Source organism: Physella acuta, unplaced genomic scaffold (genome assembly GCF_028476545.2).
Source record: "Physella acuta isolate Inbredline_101_S28 unplaced genomic scaffold, ASM2847654v3 ptg000091l, whole genome shotgun sequence".
Classification (NCBI taxonomy): domain Eukaryota; kingdom Metazoa; phylum Mollusca; class Gastropoda; family Physidae; genus Physella; species Physella acuta.
Window position 1 is genome coordinate 103,199 of NW_026731611.1, and position 25,762 is coordinate 128,960.

A 25,762-nucleotide genomic window follows, 5' to 3' on the forward strand; every position below is an offset into this window, starting at 1 on the left:
TGTATTATAAATAAATAAATAAATAAATATATATATATATATATATATATATATATATATATATATATATATATATATATATATATATATATATATATATATATATATATATATATATATATATATATATACATATATATATATATTTGGATGAATAGATAAGGACATGTATACATACTGTTTAGCTCATGCTTGTATTTTGTGAACTTTATTTACAAGTGCTTATGTCAGAGTTTAAATGTGCTTCAAATTGCCAGCCCTACCCCTACCCCGGACATACCCCTACCCGGGCCCTACCCCAGCCCTACCCCCCCTACCCCCCCCCCCCCCCCTGCAACTGAAGAAAGAGGTTGAAACGCCTGTTGTCGCTAATGCACTCCGTCTGGTATAAAACTTGCCTTATACTCCGCATGGGTGAGTCTGCTAACACTGCATCAACTCATTTAGTCTCATTAGTTCACATCAACTCATTTAGTCTCATTAGTTCAAGTCTCTTGCTGACTAACTGATGACGTGGGGTTTAAATACGTCATAATAGACTTGATTTCAGCCCTCAATTTTTTTGTATTAGACAAGAAACGGTGATAAGCAAAAGTTCCACATGACAACAAAGATTTGACGAAGAAATTCTCTGACATTAAGAAAAGCATTACACGGTGTCTTGGTTTGCTGTGGAGGGCGGGGACATCAAGAAAACAACCACTGGACGCCAACATTCCACACTGATGTGGTGACGTCAGGTAACACGAGATGTTGACAAAGAACAGGATGTCGTGGTGGGTCCCGCCCTAGCAGCTGATTCCATCCGTGAGGCCGACATAGGACCGACAGTAGGCCGAAGTGTGGCCGACATAAGGCCGACATTAGGCCGAAGTGTGGCCGACATAAGGCCGACATAAGGCCAATATAAGGCCGACATAAGGCCAATATAAGGCCAATATAAGGCCAACATAAGGCCGACATAAGGCCGACATAAGGCCAACATAAGGCCGACATAAGGCCAATATAAGGCCGACAGTAGGCCGACATAAGGCCGACAGTAGGCCGACATAGGCCGAAGTGTGGCCGACATAAGGCCGACATAAGGCCGACAGTAGGCCGACATAAGGCCGAAGTGTGGCCGACATAAGGCCGACATAAGGCCGACATAAGGCCGACATAAGGCCGACATAACGCCGACATTAGGCCGAGATAAGGCCGACATAAGGCCGACATAAGGCCGACATAAGGCCGAAGTGTGGCCGACATATCAAACCTGTGGCGTATTATTGTCCTGTTCTTTAGCGCCATCGGGAAGCTCAACACGGAAGATCTGATAGAACAACAGTCTAGAGATCTGATAGAACAACAGTCTAGAGAAGGAAGATCTGATAGAACAACAGTCTAGAGATCTGATAGAACAACAGTCTAGAGAAGGAAGATCTGATAGAACAACAGTCTAGAGATCTGATAGAACAATAGTCTAGAGAATGAAGATCTGATAGAACAATAGTCTAGAGAAGGAAGATCTGATAGAACAACAGTCTAGAGAAGGAAGATCTGATAGAACAATAGTCTAGAGAAGGAAGATCTGATAGAACAACAGTCTAGAGAAGGAAGATCTGATAGAACAACAGTCTAGAGATCTGATAGAACAACAGTCTAGAGAAGGAAGATCTGATAGAACAACAGTCTAGAGATCTGATAGAACAATAGTCTAGAGAATGAAGATCTGATAGAACAATAGTCTAGAGAAGGAAGATCTGATAGAACAATAGTCTAGAGAAGGAAGATCTGATAGAACAATAGTCTAGAGAAGGAAGATCTGATAGAACAATAGTCTAGAGAAGGAAGATCTGATAGAACAATAGTCTAGAGAAGGAAGATCTCATAGAACAACAGTCTAGAGAAGGAAGATCTCATAGAACAATAGTCTAGAGAAGGAAGATCTGATAGAACAATAGTCTAGAGAAGGAAGATCTGATAGAACAATAGTCTAGAGAAGGAAGATCTGATAGAACAATAGTCTAGAGAAGGAAGATCTGATAGAACAATAGTCTAGAGAAGGAAGATCTCATAGAACAATAGTCTAGAGAAGGAAGATCTGATAGAACAATAGTCTAGAGAAGGAAGATCTGATAGAACAATAGTCTAGAGAAGGAAGATCTGATAGAACAACAGTCTAGAGGAGGAAGATCTCATAGAACAACATTCTAGAGAAGGAAGATCTGATAGAACAATAGTCTAGAGAAGGAAGATCTGATAGAACAACAGTCTAGAGGAGGAAGATCTCATAGAACAACATTCTAGAGAAGGAAGATCTGATAGAACAATAGTCTAGAGAAGGAAGATCTGATAGAACAATAGTCTAGAGAAGGAAGATCTGATAGAACAACAGTCTAGAGGAGGAAGATCTCATAGAACAACATTCTAGAGAAGGAAGATCTCATAGAACAATAGGCTTGTCCCATAAAGACATGTGACAACAGCTCACAAACTTGACCAATGAAATGCATATCAGAACGACCCCTAATCTTAATTGTCCCTGGTCAACCAATCAGTCCATGAAATGACTTGTCAGAGATAGACAAATGTGAATTGGGCGACAAAGAGAATGTGAGGTCAGTTTAATGGAGAATTGTACATTAAATCTCTCAACGACGGCACAATATGGGGAGGAAGGTGGTGATCTAGCTATTATTATATGTCGCCACATAATGGGGTGGGGGTGGGGGTCGTGCTGATCATTGTATGACCCCTTCACACCCCCACAGAACACACGTTTCCCACTACTTGTGTGTGGTCCCAGCCACACCTCTCTACACACATCCACGCCCAATGCTGGTGTGAGATTCTGATGAGAGGTTTTCCCCTGGGGGGGGGGGGCGTGGATTATCAAATGTCTGTCTACCTTAAGTTGCCGGCGATGGCCGAAAATTGGACTTATCCCAAAGCTCCGGATAATCAGCCGGACAGTGTGCCGGACAATCTGCCGGATAATCAGCCGGAAAGTCCAATGAATTTCGCGCCTGAAAAGCTGGAGATGTGAGTGGAATATGCTGAGAGAAAAATGGACAAATGAAATGGTGGATTGGTGTAAAAATGGACAAATGAAATGGTGGATTGGTGTAACAATGGACAAATGAAATGGTGGATTGGTGTAAAAATGGACAAATGAAATGGTGGATTGGTGTACAAATGGACAAATGAAATGGTGGATTGGTGTAAAAATGGACAAATGAAATGGTGGATTGGTGTAAAAATGGACAAATGAAATGGTGGATTTGTGTAAAAATGGACAAATGAAATGGTGGATTGGTGTTAAAATGGACAAATGAAATGGTGGATTGGTGTACAAATGGACAAATGAAATGGTGGATTGGTGTAAAAATGGACAAATGAAATGGTGGATTTGTGTAAAAATGGACAAATGAAATGGTGGATTGGTGTAAAAATGGACAAATGAAATGGTGGATTGGTGTAAAAATGGACAAATGAAATGGTGGATTGGTGTAAAAATGGACAAATGAAATGGTGGATTGGTGTAAAAATGGACAAATGAAATGGTGGATTTGTGTAAAAATGGACAAATGAAATGGTGGATTGGTGTAAAAATGGACAAATGAAATGGTGGATTGGTGTAAAAATGGACAAATGAAATGGTGGATTTGTGTAAAAATGGACAAATGAAATGGTGGATTGGTGTAAAAATGGACAAATGAAATGGTGGATTGGTGTAAAAATGGACAAATGAAATGGTGGATTTGTGTAAAAATGGACAAATGAAATGGTGGATTTGTGTAAAAATGGACAAATGAAATGGTGGATTTGTGAAAAAATGGACAAATGAAATGGTGGATTTGTGTAAAAATGGACAAATGAAATGGTGGATTTGTGTAAAAATGGACAAATGAAATGGTGGATTGGTGTAAAAATGGACAAATGAAATGGTGGATTGGTGTAAAAATGGACAAACGAAATTGTGGATTGATGTAAAAATGGACAAATGAAATGGTGGATTGGTGTAAAAATGGACTGATGAAATGGTGGATTTGTGTAAAAATGGACAAATGAAATGGTGGATTGGTGTAAAAATGGACAAATGAAATGGTGGATTGGTGTAAAAATGGACAAATGAAATGGTGGATTGATGTAAAAATGGACAAATGAAATGGTGGATTGGTGTAAAAATTGACAAATGAAATGGTGGATTGGTGTAAAAATGGACAAATGAAATGGTGGATTGGTGTAAAAATGGACAAATGAAATGGTGGATTGGTGTAAAAATGGACAAATGAAATGGTGGATTGGTGTAAAAATGGACAAATGAAATGGTGGATTGGTGTAAAAATGGACAAATGAAATGGTGGATTGGTGTAAAAATGGACAAATGAAATGGTGGATTGGTGTAAAAATGGACAAATGAAATGGTGGATTTGTGTAAAAATGGACAAATGAAATGGTGGATTGGTGTAAAAATGGACAAATGAAATGGTGGATTGGTGTAAAAATGGACAAATGAAATGGTGGATTGGTGTAAAAATGGACAAATGAAATGGTGGATTGGTGTAAAAATGGACAAATGAAATGGTGGATTGGTGTAAAAATGGACAAATGAAATGGTGGATTGGTGTAAAAATGGACAAATGAAATGGTGGATTGGTGTAAAAATGGACAAATGAAATGGTGGATTGGTGTAAAAATGGACAAATGAAATGGCGGATTTATGTAAAAATGGACAAATGAAATGGTGGATTTGTGTAAAAATGGACAAATGAAATGGTGGATTGGTGTAAAAATGGACAAATGAAATGGTGGATTGGTGTAAAAATGGACAAATGAAATTGTGGATTGGTGTAAAAATGGACAAATGAAATGGTGGATTGGTGTAAAAATGGACAAATGAAATGGTGGATTGGTGTAAAAATGGACAAATGAAATGGTGGATTTGTGTAAAAATGGACAGATGAAATGGTGGATTGGTGTAAAAATGGACAAATGAAATGGTGGATTGGTGTAAAAATAGACAAATGAAATGGTGGATTTGTGTAAAAATGGACAAATGAAATGGTGGATTGGTGTAAAAATGGACAAATGAAATGGTGGATTTGTGTAAAAATGGACAGATGAAATGGTGGATTGGTGTAAAAATGGACAAATGAAATGGTGGATTTGTGTAAAAATGGACAAATGAAATGGTGGATTTGTGTAAAAATGGACAAATGAAATGGTGGATTTGTGTAAAAATGGACAGATGAAATGGTGGATTGGTGTAAAAATGGACAAATGAAATGGTGGATTGGTGTAAAAATGGACAAATGAAATGGTGGATTGGTGTAAAAATGGACATGTAAAGTTCCATGCTTAAAGTAGTGCACATTTAATCATACTGTCATGGGCAGCGATTTGAACCCAAAACTGCATCACATAATCACAGCTTCTTCGCCATTTGAGAGACAGCCGGTCATTTAGCGGTCACACTGACCTTCAACCCACTGACCGCGTGACCCCAGGTTGACCTGACACAAACCTCCATAATACATCGTCTGGTGGCGGGCCCGCGGTGACCAATGACGTCATTTTCATATTTAATTTCGCTGAAGTGGAAAAAGTGACTAATCCAGATCAAATGGGTCGGAGGATACGTAATCCCGGCCCGTTGAGGGGGGGGGGGGGGTGTCGGGAATTGCACTAGGGACATATAGTTGTGTGGGTGACCCATAGGAGGGGGGGGGGCAGGAATTGTACTAGGGACATATAGTTGTGTGGGTGTGTCGTCCCGGCGGGAAGGAGGAATAGTTGTGTGTGTGTGTGACCTATGTGGGGGGGGGGAGAAGAAATTGTACTGGGGACTTAGATTTGTGTATGTGTGACCTTGGAGAAACAGCCTTGACCTTTTCTTACATGGCCTTACAGGGGGGAAGGGAGGGGTGGGTGGATATATTTTTCTCTTTTATACGACCCTATGTAGCCATCTGCTTGCGCGGTTGATGTTGTTTTAGGTATAACTCACATTTGAAAACAAAAATTAAACGCAACTGTTTTATAAAGGGAAATAAATGGGGTGTCTCAATCTTTTCTGCTTTTCATTTTGGATTAGCTTCCATAGCCTTTGTCCAACCAACAGTTGTTTGATTTTGGAGTTGTCTCTCCTTGATGAATGGCTGTCCCCAGTTAACGAGGGTTCGAACTCGAGACTTTTCGGTAACAGCAACCCGAGACTTTTCGGTAACAGCAACTAGAAGTTTACCGACTCGACCACCCCGACCCCTTTGTGTGTATTCTAAATCTGATCTTTTATTTCTGTAAAGTCTTAATCGTATTTTGTTCGTTCAGTTTGGTGGTTCAAGATGGTTCCATGACAAATTATATCAGACAAAGTGCCTCACGGATAAATGATCTCAGGACAAATGATCTCAGGACAAATGGTATCATGGACAATTGATCTCAGACAAAATATCTCAGACAAAATATAGCACGTCATAATGTTTATAGTTTTTGTTATGATTTTAGTCGATTTTAACATTTTAAACAATTGATTGTCATTCGGTTTCTATTTACATTTGTACACATAAAAATGGCGTGAATAGGTTTGTCATTATGGTTTGTCACGATACCGTAAACATATTAGAAAGGCAATTACAAATATAATATTTGTGGATCTAAACTGATGTCGATGGACAGTGTAGGTGGGCTTGCCGATCATAAGACAATCCTACCACATGAGGTGGGCGATACTAAATCAAAGAGGATCGCTTATCTATTGGTGAAAGGTCTATGAAAACACACCTACACACTAAGTGACCGCCCGTTTAGTTGGAGGAGACAGGCCCTTAGGGAGAAGATATCCGTTCTATGTGGTCTATACAACTGTCAGTCAATATATTATTTCAGTCACTCCTTGGTGATCATGTGACAAATGCTTATTTTAAGACAGTCGTCACGGCAAAGTTATTCGCAGTGTGTATGCAAACAAAACATTAAGAGTGATTACTCAGCTATGGCATCTTTTCGATTAAGAATTCAGGTTGAATTCAGGCAAGCCAAGAAATGTCAGCATAACGTTTGTGTTTATGATGCCATAAAAACACTGGTTTTACAGTAGGAATCTAAAGGCCCAATCACCCCTTGAAAACTTGTTTAAGTGTTTTAAACATCAATGTGGTTAAGGCTTCCATCATTTTAGTTTATTTTATGCTTTATAAGGTCTTATATTTAGTCTTTGCTGGTTTGTTAAGTTTGTTAACTTATTCATTTAATATATCTCGCAGTTTTGATGTGTAAAATGTAAATAAACCCAATATGACAATCAATTTAAAATATTTTAAAATCGACTAAAATCATCCTAACTAAATATATTGCCGTGAGATATTTTGTCCGTGAGATCATTTGTCTTGAGATCATTTTCCTTGGGATGTTTTGTCTACCATCATTTTCCTTAGATTATTTGTCACATCTCAAGTTCTAGATTTTTGTTCTAAGCACATCTCATGTTCTAGATTTTTGTTCTAAGCACATCTCATGTTCTAGATTTTTGTTCTAAGCACATCTCATGTTCTAGATTTTTGTTCTAAGCACATCTCATGTTCTAGATTTTTGTTTTAAGCACATCTCATGTTCTAGATTTTTGTTCTAAGCACATCTCATGTTCTAGATTTTTGTTCTAAGCACATCTCATGTTCTAGATTTTTGTTCTAAGCACATCTCATGTTCTAGATTTTTGTTCTAAGCACATCTCATGTTCTAGATATTTGTTCTAAGCACATCTCATGTTCTAGATTTTTGTTCTAAGCACATCTCATGTTCTAGATTTTTGTTCTAAGCACATCTCATGTTCTAGATTTTGTTCTAAGCACATCTCATGTTCTAGATTTTTGTTTTAAGCACATCTCATGTTCTAGATTTTTGTTCTAAGCACATCTCATGTTCTAGATTTTTGTTTTAAGCACATCTCATGTTCTAGATTTTTGTTCTAAGCACATCTCATGTTCTAGATTTTGTTCTAAGCACATCTCATGTTCTAGATTTTTGTTTTAAGCACATCTCATGTTCTAGATTTTTGTTCTAAGCACATCTCATGTTCTAGATTTTTGTTCTAAGCACATCTCATGTTCTAGATTTTGTTCTAGACCCATCACCTGTTTCCTGTAGACCCCCCCCCCCCCCAGCGGTCAATGAACTCACGAGCCAATCATGTCTTGACGAACCATCGACTCCACATCAAACCTTGTGCGCAGCGTTTATCTGCACGGTGAGATGATGACAAGATGGCGCTGAGATAATGCTGAGATAATGAAGAGGTCATGTATACAGCAGAGGACCCCTCCCATCAGGCGACCAGACGGCTTGATTCACTCGACCAGCGTCCAGACGCCCTCGCCATACCGCGAGAATAACGTGACGTCTCGTCGCGTTATCTTCGAGGGCTCTTTAAAACTAATGGCGGCTGGCGTCGATAGACTATGACGTCATCAAATGCCATTTAATCAAAGTTCTTGTGAAAACTGAAATGCTTGAATTGTGATTTTAAAAATGGGAAATAAAAATATTTTTAAAAAATCTATTTCTTGAAAGGATACAGTGTAACGCTGTTATGTAACGTGATGTAATAACCTCGCCCCTAATGGGAGGCAACTACTTCCATACATTCCACCGGAAGCGGTCGATTTTTTTTTCTACTTTATCGACATTATCAATCCTGGTTTATGTGGAAGTGTTTCCTTTAGTAAAAGTACAAAACAATTTTTCCAAAGCTCCTCCACTATTTGTCTCCCCCTGGCTGAGATCTGTATGCCAGCAGGGGGCGAGTCGAATGGTCAGCGCAGTGCCAGAAATAGCCGGACGTTTCCTCTGCTCGCTCTGGCCTCAGTTCCTCTCTGCGGGACGTGGATCAAGTTAATGTCATCTTTACGTCATTTTTTCAGAAATCTCGGTATTTTTTTTTTACCCCTCGCTCGTTTCTTTCGTGGATGTTTTCGTTTTCACACACAAACATGTTGTTTATACATATACTAGCCGTCCCGGCCAGGCCCTGCTCTGGCTTCTGTGAAAAACCTTTCTGTTAAAGACCATCACCTGTGTGTTTAGTAATCATCATAAACCCGGCATTGCCCACCCAAACCACAACCAACCAAAACAACAAAACGCAAACATAACGCTAACACAATTACAAATACAAACGAAAACAAAAACCTAACAACAAACCCAACCACAACCACAAACACCAATACAAACACAAAGAAAAAACAAACAAAAAAGCAAACGAAAACAAAAACCTAACAACAAACCCAACCACAAACACCAATACCAACAAAAAAAAACGAAAAAGCAAACGAAAACAAACCAAATCCAAACGCAAAACCAACCAAAAACACAAATACAAACCCAAACAAAAAAACACAAACAAAAACGAACCAAATCAAAACGCAACCACTAACGCAAACCCACCTAAACACAAAGAAAACACTAACGCGAACATAAACGCCCGGGGCGGAATCACCTGTTTTAGCTTAATGAACAACTATAGTACCCCAACTTATTCATAGTCTTTTGCACTCACTTAAACGAACGCGCCTGTTTCAATTTGATGAACAATTATAATACTCCAAGCTTATCCGTAAAATACCTACAACATTTGCACTTGATCAATCCCCGCTAATTATGTAATTATTTTTTTTCCCAACACCAAAACAAAGTAATTAAAAAGTAAATTATTTTCCACAAAATGCAATGGTTTTATAAAGGGAAGTTATTGTGTTTTCCTAATTTATCAAAGGGAAGTAAGTGCTATAGGACTAAATAAAGACATAATTAGAATTTTTGTAAAAGATGATATTTTTTTAAACTTGTGTTTAATGAAAATGCCGACAATTATTACTATAATTTGAAAAATGAAAATTATTTCCCAACACTTTCAATAGTAATTTTTTAACTCATAAATTTAGACAAATGCGCACGATAATTGTCTAACACTTAAATCCATTCAAGACCAACGACAAACATATGCGTTACATACAGAACTGAGCTTTATATATTAGATACAGACATAGCATCCCCACACACATTCTTACACTCCCACACACACACACACACACACACACACCCACTATCCGATTATTACGCATAAAAAATACTTTTCATACACGCACCCAAACGAACTATAACTGATAACATGTTAAAAATTGCACATACTAAATGTTTATTTCTCTACGCAAAAACTTATCCTCGTGTGAGTTTCAGAGAAAGCACACATTTAAAATGTATGTAGGAAGAAAATCGGCTAATCTTGTATATGATAAATCTTGGGGTTAAGTGTCTTAGTTACATGTGAAAAAAGCTTTTTATATTTGCATAAAGGATTGCTAGAATTAATATAGAATCAATAAGATGCGAATACGATATAAATGTATTGTGTATGTAAATGTTCTAATAATTACAATAATCGGGCAGTGTTTACAATAATTGATGATAAAAGTGTGGTAACTGTGTGAATGGTGTGTTAATGTTTGCTATAGGTGGATGTTATCCAAGACCTACTTACCTAATATAAGTACAGTTACCCCCCCCCCCTCTCGCCCATGTTATGCCAGACCTATCACCCTCCCTCCCGCATGCTAGTGGACATCTGATGACCTAACGAGCCTGGGATTGATGAAGGAAAGGTCAAGGTTGGGTGATACAGTTAGAGCTGGCTTGATGTTTTATTTACATCCTGTGTTGACAGAGTTATCGGACCTGATAACATTTGGGTCTTAGATGAACTAATCAAAGATGCTTCAAATCACAGTTGTAGCTGGTTTTATACCGCTACAATTTTTTATAAATATATATATATATATATATATATATATATATATATATATATATATATATATATATATATATATATATATATATATATATATAACATTATACCCTAAATGCTCGAAGGAAAGCAATGACGCATTTACAAGCCCAATTTTCCATCTTACCCTAGCACTAAACCTCTATGTTAATTATAACTACCTAAGTGTTGGGTAATAGGTTAAATGGTTAAAGATTGTATTTTTTTTTTCAATTTATTTTGTTTTGTTGGATTTTTTTCGTCTTTGTGTTACGCACTTGTTACTCAACCTCTGTTCCCTCTCAATTTCAAGAGGACGTACAGACCCCCAACAGCACCCCCATCATGCCCCCCATCATGCCCCCCCCCCCCCCCATCATGTCTCCCACCCCTCTAACGTTCCCCTCCTCTCCCCAGTACTGGAGGACGTACAGACCACCAACAGCACCCCCATCAAGACCTGCAAGTTTCGCCTGGACAGGTCCAGCTACACCACCCTGTACATGATCGACCTCATCCTCTTCTACGTCATCCCTCTCATCATCGCTACCGTCCTCTACCTCCTCATCGGAAGGATTTTATACCTCAGCAAGTCTATACGCAAGAACGACAGACTCCCAAAGCACAGGTCGCCCAAACGGAGGGCCGACTCTAGAGTCCAGGTAGGTCAAGGTCACTCTTATCTTAACTCGTGTGTTACTCGCTTGTTTTACAGGTGATGAAAGGAGGTCGGTTAATATTACGTAACTGATGCCACTGCTTGAACCACCCCCCATAGGCAACCAACTTTCTCAGCCGACCCAGTTTTTAGCCAAACTCTACGGGGTGACCCAGCTTTAAACAGTGCCTGACTCTCGACTCAGCTTTAAAAAGTGCCTGACTCTCTGAGTCGACTCAGCCTTAAACAGTGCCTGACTCTCTGAGTCGACTCAGCTTAAAACGATACTTCTCACCCCGTTCTAGACAGATCTGATGATCTATAGACGGCTGTCATTCTGGACAAAAAAAAACTTCCATGGAATTTCCATGGACGACAGGGGGGAATTTATTCACGTAAAATTTGAACAATCCACTAGACCCACCTCGACCCCTCGCAGAGAATCCCCGCACTAAGATGCCATCAAAACTTCATAACGACCGCTCGCTCTCTTGTGGAGAAAGGAATCCCTCAGTAAAAGACATCTGGCTTAGCTTCGCTAAAAATAATAGTCTCGACTTGATTTCGGTTAATTAGACTAATTAAATAGTTTAGTTTCCGGTTTGATGGGGTCGAATGCGATATTTGATATCTGTCAGGTGACTGGTCGGTCCATCTGTTTCACCATTAATTGGGTCGGTCCATCTGTCTCACCATTTGTTTGGTCAGTCCAACTGTCTCACCATTTGTTTGGTCGGTCAACTGTCTCACCATTTGTTTGGTCGGTCCATCTGTCTCACCATTTGTTTGGTCGGTCAACTGTCTCACCATTTGTTTGGTCAGTCCATCTGTCTCACCATTTGTTTGGTCGGTCCATCTGTCTCACCATTTGTTTGGTCGGTCAACTGTCTCACCATTTGTTTGGTCAGTCCATCTGTCTCACCATTTGTTTGGTTGGTCAACTGTCTCACCATTTGTTTGGTCGGTCCATCTGTCTCACCATTTGTTTGGTCGGTCAACTGTCTCACCATTTGTTTGGTCAGTCCATCTGTCTCACCATTTGTTTGGTCGGTCCATCTGTCTCACCATTTGTTTGGTCGGTCAACTGTCTCACCATTTGTTTGGTCAGTCCATCTGTCTCACCATTTGTTTGGTCAGTCCAACTGTCTCACCATTTGTTTGGTCGGTCAACTGTCTCACCATTTGTTTGGTCGGTCCATCTGTCTCACCATTTGTTTGGTCGGTCCATCTGTCTCACCATTTGTTTGGTCGGTCTATCTGTTTCACCATTTGTTTGGTCGGTCCACTGTCTCACCATTTGTTTGGTCGTTTCATCTGTCTCACCATTTATTTGGTCGGTCAACTGTCTTACCATTTGTTTGGTCAGTCCATCTGTCTCACCATTTGTTTGGTCGGTCAACTGTCTCACCATTTGTTTGGTCGGTCAACTGTCTCACCATTTGTTTGGTCGGTCAACTGTCTCACCATTTGTTTAGTCGGTCAATTGTCTCACCATTTGTTTGGTCGGTCCATCTGTCTCACCATTCGTTTGGTCGGTCAACTGTCTCACCATTTGTTTGGTCGGTCAACTGTCTCACCATTTGTTTGGTCGTTCAACTGTCTCACCATTTGTTTGGTCGGTCAACTGTCTCACCATTTGTTTGGTCGGTCCATCTGTCTCACCATTTGTTTGGTCGGTCAACTGTCTCACCATTTGTTGGTCGGTCAACTGTCTCACCATTTGTTTGGTCGGTCGACTGTCTCACCATTTGTTTAGTCGGTCAATTGTCTCACCATTTGTTTGGTCGGTCCATCTGTCTCACCATTCGTTTGGTCGGTCAACTGTCTCACCATTTGTTTGGTCGGTCAACTGTCTCACCATTTGTTTGGTCGTTCAACTGTCTCACCATTTGTTTGGTCGGTCAACTGTCTCACCATTTGTTTGGTCGGTCAACTGTCTCACCATTTGTTGGGTCGGTCAACTGTCTCACCATTTGTTTGGTCGGTCAACTGTCTCACCATTTGTTTGGTCGGTCAATTGTCTCACCATTTGTTTGGTCGGTCCATCTGTCTCACCATTTGTTTGGTCGGTCAACTGTCTCACCATTTGTTGGTCGGTCATCTGTCTCACCATTTGTTTGGTCGGTCAACTGTCTCACCATTTGTTTGGTCGGTCAACTGTCTCACCATTTGTTTGGTCGGTCAACTGTCTCACCATTTGTTTAGTCGGTCAATTGTCTCACCATTTGTTTGGTCGGTCCATCTGTCTCACCATTCGTTTGGTCGGTCAACTGTCTCACCATTTGTTTGGTCGGTCAACTGTCTCACCATTTGTTTGGTCTTTCAACTGTCTCACCATTTGTTTGGTCGGTCAACTGTCTCACCATTTGTTTGGTCGGTCAACTGTCTCACCATTTGTTTGGTCGGTCAACTGTCTCACCATTTGTTTGGTCGGTCAACTGTCTCACCATTTGTTTGGTCTGTCAACTGTCTCACCATTTGTTTGGTCGGTCAACTGTCTCACCATTTGTTTGGTCGGTCCATCTGTCTCACCATTTGTTTGGTCGGTCCATCTGTCTCACCATTTGTTTGGTCGGTCCATCTGTCTCACCATTTGTTTGGTCGGTCAACTGTCTCACCATTTGTTTGGTCAGTCAACTGTCTCACCATTTGTTTGGTCGGTCAACTGTCTCACCATTTGTTTGGTCGGTCAACTGTCTCACCATTTGTTTGGTCGGTCCATCTGTCTCACCATTTGTTTGGTCGGTCCATCTGTCTCACCACTTGTTTGGTCGGTCCACCTGTCTCACCATTTGTTTGGTCGGTCCACCTGTCTCACCAGTAATATGGTCAGTCACGTCTAACCACTAATGGTCGTCTAACGACCAAGGACCCTTGAACTAGATGATCTTAAAGTCATTTATAACTCCTTTATAGAAAGCCATTATTTAAGAAAACAGGCAGCTAAAATGTAACATTGACCAGACATAATGAGCTGTCAAGAGACATAGAGTTAATCTTGTGTTTCTGACAAGTCCATTTTTTTTTGTTTATTTTTGGGTTCACACGAACTATCTGTCTAAGTAGGTCACAAGGTTTGGTTAGTAGGTCACAGGTTGGGTTAGTAGGTTACAGGTCTGAACTAGTGCGGTCTTTAGGACTTTGTTGTGCACTGACCAAGAACAATAATTCATGTGTTGACTAGGGGGTGGGTGATAGAATAAGGGCAGCAACTCTCGTAACTAACAATCAGCAGAGTTCTAAGGGCGACAATCTACACAACGCCCACAGTTGTGTGCCAAGTGGCGACAACCCACGCTACTATCCCTGGTCGGAGAACCGGAAGTGGGAGTAGCGGCACGAGGTTTGATGGGACTGGGAACATTGACCTCTCAAGGTCAAGCTTCTTGTGGTACAGTAGCAGACGTTGAAGCGGTCAAGCAGACACTTTTGTCGTGCCTTGTTCATCTCAGACATGAACAAAAAAATCATCAACGATTGACCTACGTGCTGAAACTGACTTGTCTTAGTCTTGTTTACACCTTGTGGAGCATTGACCAATCATTATCTTCCACTTTGTCTGGGCTGTACATTGTGCTCTCTCCTGAGACTTCCCTGCGGTCTTGAGTTCTCAGACTCCCCCTCTAGATCTGTCTTTGGCGCCCCCTCTTTCACCTCCCCATGGTGCTCCACCTCAAGGTTCTGACGTGTCACGTGAGTACAGGTCTTACCTGGAGCTGTACCCACCACAGCGTCATTTCCTTCTCTTGATCAGCGCTGCTATAGGCTCCTTGTGGATAGAACTGCCTACTAATTCGGTCCAAATTTTAATTAATTCATAAAAAATTAATTAGGCGACCGATTAAGTCAAATTGGATGTCACGATGCGTTGTCTTCATGTCTTGACCCACGTACCAATTACGAACCGTATCTGTTAGTTAGAAGTGCCTGCAATTTCACACGGCCGTTTCGATCTAGACAGACGACAGACTGACGAGGAAGCAAGTTAAATAAAAGCTTTTAAAGAAATGACAATTTAATACAAATCACAATATACACATAATAAAAGAAAAAAGGTTGGTGGAGATTATGGTGAGTAAGTTGACGACACAACCACACTTTTATTTCATAGGGTTAATCAACATAGGTGATTAGAAGGTTAGAGTAGGACACCCTAAAACCCTGGAGTAATACGTCATAAAACCCCTGAGAAGGACACCTTGAAGTAGGACACCTTAAAACCTTGAAGTAGGACACCTTAAAACCTTAAATTAGGACACCGTAAAACACGGGGGTAGAACACCTTAAAACCTTGAAGTATGACACCACCTTAAAACTCTGAAGTAGGACACCTTAAAACCCTGAAGTATGACACCTTAAAACTCTGAAGTAGGACACCTTAAAACCCTGAAGTATGACACCTTAAAACTCTGAAGTAGGACACCTTAAAACCCTGAAGTAGGACACCTTAAAACCTTGGAGTAGGACAACCTAAAACCCTGAAGTAGGACACCTTAAAACCCTGAATTAGGACACCTTAAAACCCTGAATTAGGACACCTTAAAACCTTGAAGTAGGACACCTTAAAACCTTGAAGTAGGACACCTTAAAACCTTGAAGTAGGACACCTTAAAATCCTGAAGTAGGACACCTTAAAACCCTAAAGTAGGACACATTAAAACCCTGAAGAATGACACCTTAAAACCCTGAAGTAGCACACATTAAAACCCTGAAGTAAGACACCTTAAAACCTTGAATTAGGACACCACCTTAAAACCCCGGGAGTAGGACACCTTAAAACCCTGTAGTAGGACACCTTAAAACCTTCAAGTAGGACACCTTAAAACCTTGCTGTGTTTGGGAGCTGTTCAACTCTTGCTGAAGTAGGACACCTTAAAACCTCCCTGTGTCTAGAACTGTTCAACTCTTGCTGAAGTAGGACACCTTAAAACCTCCCTGTGTCTAGAACTGTTCAACTCTTGCTGAAGTAGGACACCTTAAAACCTCCCTGTGTCTGGGAACTGTTCAACTCTTGCTGAAGTAGGACACCTTAAAACCTCCCTGTGTCTGGGAACTGTTCAACTCTTGCTGAAGTAGGACACCTTAAAACCTCCCTGTGTCTGGGAACTGTTCAACTCTTGCTGAAGTAGGACACCTTAAAACCCTGAAGTAGGACACCTTAAAACCCTGGAGTATGACACCTTAAAACCTTGAAGTAGGACACATTAAAACCTCCCTGTGTCTGGGAACTGTTCAACTCCTGCTGTAGAATACAAACGTCATCAAAGAGCGGGTCACGTGGCCAGGCTGATCAGAAAAGTGATAGCCCTGTATCGATCTACGATGGCGATCTCGATGATAGAAAATCGTTTTTTTTTTCTTGACGCTAGTGAATGGAGGTACTCAGACACCCGGCACCCAGGTGGTTTCACGCCCCTCCAGCCTCCACCCCACCACGCTCCTCCAGCCCCCCCCCCCCCCCCCCCACGCCCCTCGAGCTGGCCATCTTCCATTAAATTAATTGAGGCCCTCCACGTCCCCCGGAAGATGTTATTCCGACACCCGGACCTGGTGTGTGAAGCTTGTTTGGGTTCATGGAGCTGTAATTAGACAGTTTGCCGGGCAAAAGTACAGTCAATAGGGGACCCGCGGGATGGGACGGGACACTAACTAGTAAATACTTGGGGCAGCATTGAGAGATTAGAACTTAGGCCGGGACATACTTTCTCATTATAGATATTTTCTCATTAATAACTTCATATTTACTTTCTCGTATATACGAAGTATAGAGAAAGTCTTGTAATCGTGCAAAAAAAAAAAATCGAGATTTTTGCAAATCTCGACGTTTTGCATCTCACTGATACGGAAAAACATAATTTTGCAATCTTGTCCGTATGTCTGTGTGTCTGTGTGTGTGTGTGTGTGTGTGTGTGTGTGTGTGTGTGTGTGTGTCCGTGTGTAAACACGATAACTTGAGTACCGTTACAGCTAGATTGATGAAATTTCATATATAAGTATTTTATCAAAATCGTAGATCCGTATCAACTTTTGAGCGATTTCCGATAACCGGAAGTGGTACTTTTCCTACTTTGAATTTTACAAAAGCCTATAACTTGAGTACTATTTCAGATAGATAAATGAAATTTCATACGTAAGTAAAAGATCTAATTCTCTACCTTCTATTAAATTTTGAGTCATTTCCGTTGACTGGAAGTAGTACTTTACGCTACTTCCGATTTCTCAAAAAACTAATGTAAATTTTAAAAGTAATAATAATATTGCGCACTATTATGCGCTTTTTTATTTCGCGTTCACTTGGTGTGCAATTAATTTGTCTACGAGATTTTATTCTATTTTTAAAACTTTAAGTATTTAAAATGGATTAAAAATCATGTCTATAGCCCGAGTTCCCATCCCTTGTTATTTTATATAAGAATATTCGAGAAAGTTTAGGGGAGATCACTCCCGGTTTATTTTGAATTAATGTTAAAGAATAGTTGATTATTTAAGAAATAACATCTGAGATGCGCTTAAAAACAAAGTTCTTTGAAAAGGTTAAGGTCTAAATTATTTAAAGCCAGCAAACATACGAACAAATAAATAAACTATTAGAGTGGCTTCAGCCGTGTCGACTCTAACAGATGCTTTGCACGCCAATCATTTTAGCCGTGTCGACGCTAGCTAATTATTATAATCATTTTAGTCATATCGACGCTAATTGATTACTCCAATCATTTTAGCCGTGTAGACGATAGCTAATTACTACAATAGTTCAAGTCATATCGACGCCAACTAATTACTCTAATCATTTTAGCCATTTCGAAGCTAAATGATTACTCCAATCATTTTAGCCTTGTCGACGCTAGCTGATTACTCCAATCATGTCGACGCTAGCTAATGCTTGTATGCTAATGCTTGTACTTGAATCATTAAATCGAGCCCTAGTCCTCTAGTCACGAACCAGGCTAAAAGCCACGGCCCTACACCGCTCGGCTGGACCCTCACAGCGGTATAGCCTGTACTTTTGCTGACTGTATTTTCTAGCTGAAGATTGAATTTATTTCATCATAAATCACCTGGTTTGTCTAGAGTTATAAATAGAATGAGCCGGGACGGGCACGGCACATTTTGTCGAGAAAATTCATATTTTGATTACTTGCTGACCAGATACCAAAAAATTACTTCCGGTGTTCTACCAGAAGTTATTTCCGCGCCTAATGGCCCGTGATGGCCGAACTCCCCTAGCACCGGCACCAAGACTTGTGCTGACGTGGCTAACAGTACAAGTCGTCGTCAGCTGCCAACTGGGTCCAAGCCTACATGACACAATTCTTAAACTCGAACATTCTGGAACACCGAAACATATCATATTTACAAAAGGAGTTATTTTATTTAATAAACACATCCATTAATATAGAAGATCGACTCTCTCAAGGGAAACAACTTCTTATCCATTTAACCATTTTCTTTTCTTTACCCGTTCAATGCGAGTTATCCCCCATGAGACGGATATTGAACCGGCAGGGGAGACAAGCAAGCATAAACCTCCCACCGAGGCTACCTTGCAATGTCTTCCATCTGTCGATGTTATTCCCAATAATATCTGACTTTACAAAGGAATCTTATATTACTGAATCATCCCTCGGGTGATTCAAAAGACATATACAAAGATCTTGAAAAGAAGGATTTTTTTTAAAGATATATTTTAGGACTTTGCCATCGTTTATTTATCGATTGTAATATTGATAAAAGTTTGACATTTCCAAAACATTTTGCTCATTCAATAAATTGTCTGTTATATCACATTGTTTTACTTGGCCAAGCATTCTGTTAGATTTAACTAGATTGAAATACCATGATTTTTAGACAGAGATCATGTGAAACATGACATATTAGAATAAGCTCTTACACAAGTCAGGTGAATGACCAAATATGCAGGAAAATATTTTAAGTAGACTTAGAAGAGACATCCTAACTGGAAGCCAAACTAGGCTATTGAGGAAAATGCTTGAAGTATAGAATGTTCCGCAAAATTTGATGTAAGCTTTACTAATTCTGCTGGAACCTGGCAGGAAAATTGATGACGTTTTATTTGGGTCAAGGTCATCTAGGTTGTATAACAGAAGCTAAATGTACAGAAAACTTTGACCAGCTAGTCTAGAAAACTTTGACCAACAAGTCCAGAAACTTTGACCAACAAGTCTAGAAAACATTGACCAACAAGTCTAGAAATCATTGACCAACAAGTCCAGAAAACTTTGACCAACAAGTCCAGAAAACTTTGACCAACAAGTCCAGAAAACTTTGACCAACAAGTCCAGAAACTTCGACCAACAAGTCCAGAAACTTCGACCAACAAGTCTAGAAAACATTGACCAACAAGTCTAGAAAACATTGACCAACAAGTCTAGAAAACATTGACCAACAAGTCCAGAAAACTTTGACCAACAAGTCCAGAAAACTTTGACCAACAAGTCCAGAAAACTTTGACCAACAAGTCCAGAAAACTTTGACCAACAAGTCCAGAAAACTTTGACCAACAAGTCCAGAAAACTTTGACCAGAAAACTTTGACCAACAAGTCCAGAAAACTTTGACCAACACCCTGAGGGTGTCAATGCTAGGGTGTCTATGGGAGGGTGTGTGGGTGTCTATGGGAGGGTGTGTGGGTGTCTATGGGAGGGTGTGTGGGTGTCTATGGGAGGGTGTGTGGATGTCTATGGGAGGGTGTGTGTGTGTCTATAGGAGGGTGTGTGGGTGTCTATGGGAGGGTGTGCGGGTGTCTATGGGAGGGTGTGTGGGTGTCTATGGGAGGGTGTGTGGGTGTCTATGGGAGGGTGTGCGGGTGTCTATGGGAGGGTGTGTGGGTGTGTCTATGGGAGGGTGTGTGGGTGTCTATGGGAGGGTGTGTGGGTGTGTCTGTGGGAGGGTGTGTGGGTGTCTATTGGAGGGTGTGTGGGTGTCTATGGGAGAGCGTGTGGGTGTCTATGGGAGGGTGTGTGGGTGTCTATTGGAGGGTGTGTGGGTGTCTATGGGAGGGTGTGTGGGTGTTTATGGGAGGGTGTGCGGGTGTCTATGGGAGGGTGTGTGGGTGTCTATGGGAGGGTGTGTGGGTGTCTATGGGAGGGTGTGTGGGTGTCTATGGGAGGGTGTGTGGGTGTCTATAGGAGGGTGTGTGGGTATATATGGGAGGGTGTGTGAGTGTGTCTATGGGAGGGTGTGTGGGTGTCTATGGGAGGGTGTGTGTGTGTGTCTATGGGAGGGTGTGTGTGTGTCTATGGGAGGGTGTGTGGGTGTGTCTATGGGACGGTGTGTGGGTGTCTATGGGAGGGTGTGTGGGTGTCTATGAAACATCTGGTATTCCCTAAAGACACTAAACCAGCTCAGAGTACACCGCTAATACTGTTTTAATCCTGTACCACCGTCTTTGGCTGTAATTTATGGTCAAGTAGATTAACAAATTAACGAACTCCTAAAGTCACTGTTGTCAAGGTACACCATTTGTTTGTTTGTTTGTTTATATGCTTGCTGACATTGTTTATTTGTTTGTGTGTTTTTGTTTGTTTGTTTTGTTTGTTTGTTTATTTGTTGTTTGTTTGTTGTTTGTTTGTTTAATTGTTTTCTAATAGACCATTCTGCGGACTAATTAATTATCGTGTTAATTTTTTTTTAACTTTGAATTTGTTAATTATCTCTTATTGTTTAATCATGACGATGACATCACCACCTAATCGATCAAGTGTGCGGACGATGAATGATCCAATAGATCGCAAATAAAAACCATCGCTTCTCATGGAGCAAAGTTTTTCCGTTAATCTCATGAAAACTGTTCACGCTTTAAAAAAAAAACATATTTGCTTTTATAAAAATCTACCTGGCAGATACCGACCCCCAGCCCCCCCCCCCCCCCCCACACACACACACACAATTCATAGCTGTGATATTTGTGCGTGTGGGGTGGCCCCCGCCCACGTCGTGAGAGGGAGCAACACAATTCCTCTAATCAAATGACGAGGCATGCACGTGATTTACCCAAAGAAATCCTAGAACATGTCTTCCTTTCCAAGCCCTAAATCGCGTGCTAAATTATAGCCATGCTTCAAAGCTAAGGAATTCGATCAGTAAATTTCGTTGTAAGGATAGACATATGATCAGCAAAGTTGGATGAAAAATAGGAAAACGATTCTTGAAGTTCCCTGGAAAACCTGGACATATTTACTGGCTAAACAAGTGGGTAGCATCAACTGGGTCTCTTAACATGAGCCCGTTCAAACTGGTCTCATCAAGTTGGTCTCATCAAGTTGGTCTCATCAAGTTGGTCTCATCAAACTGGTCTCAAGCTGGTCTCATCAAACTGGTCTCATCAAACTGGTCTCATCAAACTGGTCTCATCAATTTGGTCTCATCAAACGGGTCTCAGCAAATTCATTTCATCAAATTAGTCTCATCAAACTGGTCTCATCAAACTGGTCTCATCAAACTGGTCTCGTCAAACTGGTCTCATCAAACTGGTCTCATCAAGTTGGTCTCATCAAACGGGTCTCAGCAAATTCATTTCATCAAATTAGTCTCATCAAACTGGTCTCATCAAACTGGTCTCATCAAACTGATCTCATCAAACTGGTCTCATCAAACTGGTCTCATCAAACTGGTCTCATCAAACGGGTCTCATCAAACTGGTCTCATCAAACTGGTCTCATCAAACTGGTCTCATCAAACTGGTCTCATCAAACTGGTCTCATCAAACTGGTCTCATCAAACTGGTCTCATCAAACTGGTCTCATCAAACTGGTCTCATCAAACTGGTCTCATCTAGCTGGTCTCTCATCAAACTCATGTTATCAAGCTGGTCTCAGTCTCGTCAAACTGGTCTCATCAAGCTGACCCCAATTAAACAAACTTGGACCAGGCCCCACCCTCTGACACACCGTACCTTACCCCCCCCCCTCCACTCCCCACCCCCAATTCCACAGACTTGGACCAAACCCCACCCTCTCACACACCGCACCGCACCCCCCCCCCCCCCCCACCTAATTAAAAAAACTTGGACCAGACCCCATCCCGCCCCTAGTTCCGGCCATCTGAGACTAAAGTGGTTTGGGAAATAGGAACTTCCTGTTTGAAATATCTGCGAACTAGGACGCTGGGGACGGGATTGTTGTTTATGGCCCGGGGGGAGGAGATACACACTTTTCGTGACAATCATCAGACAAAAACAACACTGACAATGTCCTCAGACATGCACCCTGTGCTAATGCTGCTATTTACTTTTTACCTGTTTTCCATTGTCCGTTGTATTAAGGCATGCATGTTTTTTAGGGCTAAATTTTTCTTGAATTTTAGAAGTACACATTTTATTGAAAGCAAATATTTAAGTTTTATTTATGTATAATTAAGCCTGTGAAAATATTCGGACTGTATCATATCAAACAAACGTATGAGAACTATGTTTTGCTCCCCTATATCATATCAAAACAAATTTATGAGAGCTATGCTTTGTTCTCCCATATCATGTCAAACAAATGTATGATAACTATGTTTTGCTAACCTATATCATATCAAATAAATGTATGATAACTATGTTTTGCTACCCTATATCATATCAAATAAATGTATGATAACTATGTTTTGCTACCCTATATCATATCAAATAAATGTACTAGAAGTGTGCTTTGTTTTCCAATTTCATATCAAACAAACGTATGAGAACTATGTTTTGCTCCCCTATATCATATCAAAACAAACTTATGAGAGCTATGCTTTGTTCTCCCATATCATGTCAAACAAATGTATGAGAACTCTGCTTTGTTTGCCCCCCAGGTTGTGCGGATGTTGATTGTGGTAGTGGCGTCGTTCGCCTCCCTGTGGCTGCCCTACCGTGCGGCTGTGGTCTACAACAGCTTCGCCCTCAAGAAGTACACGGACATGTGGTTCCTGCTGTTTGCCCGCACGATGATCTACGTGAACTGCGCCATCAACCCGGTGCTCTACAACATCATGTCCGTCAAGTTCAAGCGCGCCTTCAGGAACCACCTCAACTGCTGTGAGTAGCAATAAAATCACATTACGTTGGCGTCGTCTGACTCCAATGCTGTGGCGTCACGAGGCGGGTGGGGGGGGGGGGGCTCAGCACGTGGCGACACCACATCTGAAAAACATAATATTTACAATCAAATTGTTTTATTCATTTAAAATGGTAGGGTCTAGGGGTAAAACCAAACTAAATAGCTAAATTATATGAGGGGGTGGGGTAACGCCCTCACCGAAACGGGTGACACCCGACCTAGTGACGCCAATTCTTCCATGTAGACAAGACATTTATCCTATTTTCCTTCTTTTATTTTTAAGTAAAGCAGACAAATATTCAATCATCTGTGGTATAATAGATGGCTTTAAAAAAAATTGGAAATCCGAAATAGATAAGACTGGTGTTGTGTGATTCAATGTATTAAGTTTGTTTATCAGAGGGGAGATCTTGGACAGTGTCTGTCTATAGGACAGACATGGTCTAGTTGTTAGAGCAGATCTTGGACAGTGTCCCATTGTTGATATTGCTGTCTAGCCAGTCTACCAAACCTCCCATTGTTTATATTTCCGTCTAGCCAGTCTACCAAACCTTCCATTGTTGATATTGCTGTCCCACCTTTCTACCAAGTATCCCACTGTTGACGATTCTGTTTTTCTTTCCTTGTAGCCTTTGAAAGAAATTGTTAATTTAGAAAATCTTTAAAGTGCAAGATAGGGGAAAGGAAATACTCCTTACAATTATGAAACAGCTCTAAGCCTCTTCTATTGATTTTTATACACGTTTGTCATAAATCGGACAGAAATTCCCCAAAATTTATTTTCAAGCTTGAGTTAACATGTATGGGATTGGCGAGCGCTATGAATATTGATATGCATTTTTTTTACTCAAAACCACATTAATTTTTTACTGATATCAACAATTGAATCAATTCTCACAACAAGAATAACATTATCAACACAACTCGCTTTTTTAGTACAATCTACTCTAAAAAAAAAATTAGTTTCGCTGCAGACATTTTCCAAGGATAATTTTGTCAATGATCTAATTAATGAATTAATTAATTAATTTCCAGGCAACCGGCGTGACTCGATGCCTGCGACGAACTCGACTGAAGTCGGCACCGACGTGTGGGCCACTCGCAGACAGACCGTCAGCCTACAGCAGCAGAACCAGCTGGCGCAGTACCACCGCTACAGCATCAGCAACAGGCTCGCCTACAACAACGGCAACAAAGTCGTCAGTCCAAGTCACGTGTCAGGGGGCGTGACCTCCGGCTCCCACAGCTACCAGCACCTGCTCCAGTCGTCCTACCAGCAGGACGGTCTAAGCTCGCCCCGGCTTCACAAGATGCACACCGGCTTCAGCTCCGACACGGCGGAGCAGTCGGTGTAGCTGTCTGCACAGTCAGGACAGTAGCTGTCTGGTCAGTACGGGAGGTGTAGCTGTCTGGACAGTCAGGACAGTAGCTGTCCGGACAGTCAGGACAGTAGCTGTCTGGACAGTCACGACAGTAGCTGTCTAGTCAGTACGGTAGGTGTAGCTGTCTGGACAGTCAGGGCAGTAGCTGTCTGGACAGTCAGGACACTAGCTGTCTGGGCAGTCAGGACAACAGCTATTTGGAGAGTATGGACAGTGTAACTGTCTGGATAGACAAGACATTCAGGACAGTATAGCTGTCTGATCACCAGTCAGGACAGTATAGCTGTCAGGAGAGTCAGGACAGTGTAACTGTCCGGATAGTCAAGACATTCAGGACAGTATAGATGTCTGATCACAAGACAGTCAGGACACCATAGCTGTCATGTTACTACACAACTAAGCCTAAGCCTGCATGATAATCATTTCATGAGACACTAAAGCCAAGAGTCTATTTTTGTATCCACAAACTACGAACAGAGCCAAGATTTCTCTCTCTAACATGTGAAACACTGTCTACACATTGAGGTCACTAAACCAAAACTTGCTCCATTTTGTGTTTGAGATGTGTTACTGTTTTGTGTGTGCTTCATGTCAATTGTTATTTCATGTTCATGTGTATTGCTTTATGTTCTATAAAAAGCATGTATATATATATATATATATATATATATATATATATATATATATTAAAATATATATATATATATATATATATATATATATATATATATATATATATATATATATATATATATATGTGTGTGATATATATAATATACATGTATAAAATACATTGTCAGTGTTGATAAATCAGAGTTTAACTTTGTATATAAGACAAATACTCATGTAAATAATGAATCTAAATTATTATTGGAAGA

General features: G+C 40.7%; 1 protein-coding gene across 1 annotated transcript in view; it reads left to right on the forward strand.

Annotated features, from left to right (window-relative positions):
* LOC131928826 (thyrotropin-releasing hormone receptor-like) overlaps positions 1–24,857 on the forward strand; it is a 45,145-nt gene extending 20,288 nt beyond the window's left edge. The window contains exons 5-7 of the mRNA XM_059284959.1: positions 11,247–11,463; positions 23,258–23,480; positions 24,538–24,857. Of these exons, the coding sequence (XP_059140942.1) occupies positions 11,247–11,463; positions 23,258–23,480; positions 24,538–24,857 (760 nt within the window). The remainder of the gene's footprint in view (positions 1–11,246; positions 11,464–23,257; positions 23,481–24,537) is intronic.
* The last annotated feature ends 905 nt before the right edge of the window (positions 24,858–25,762 follow it).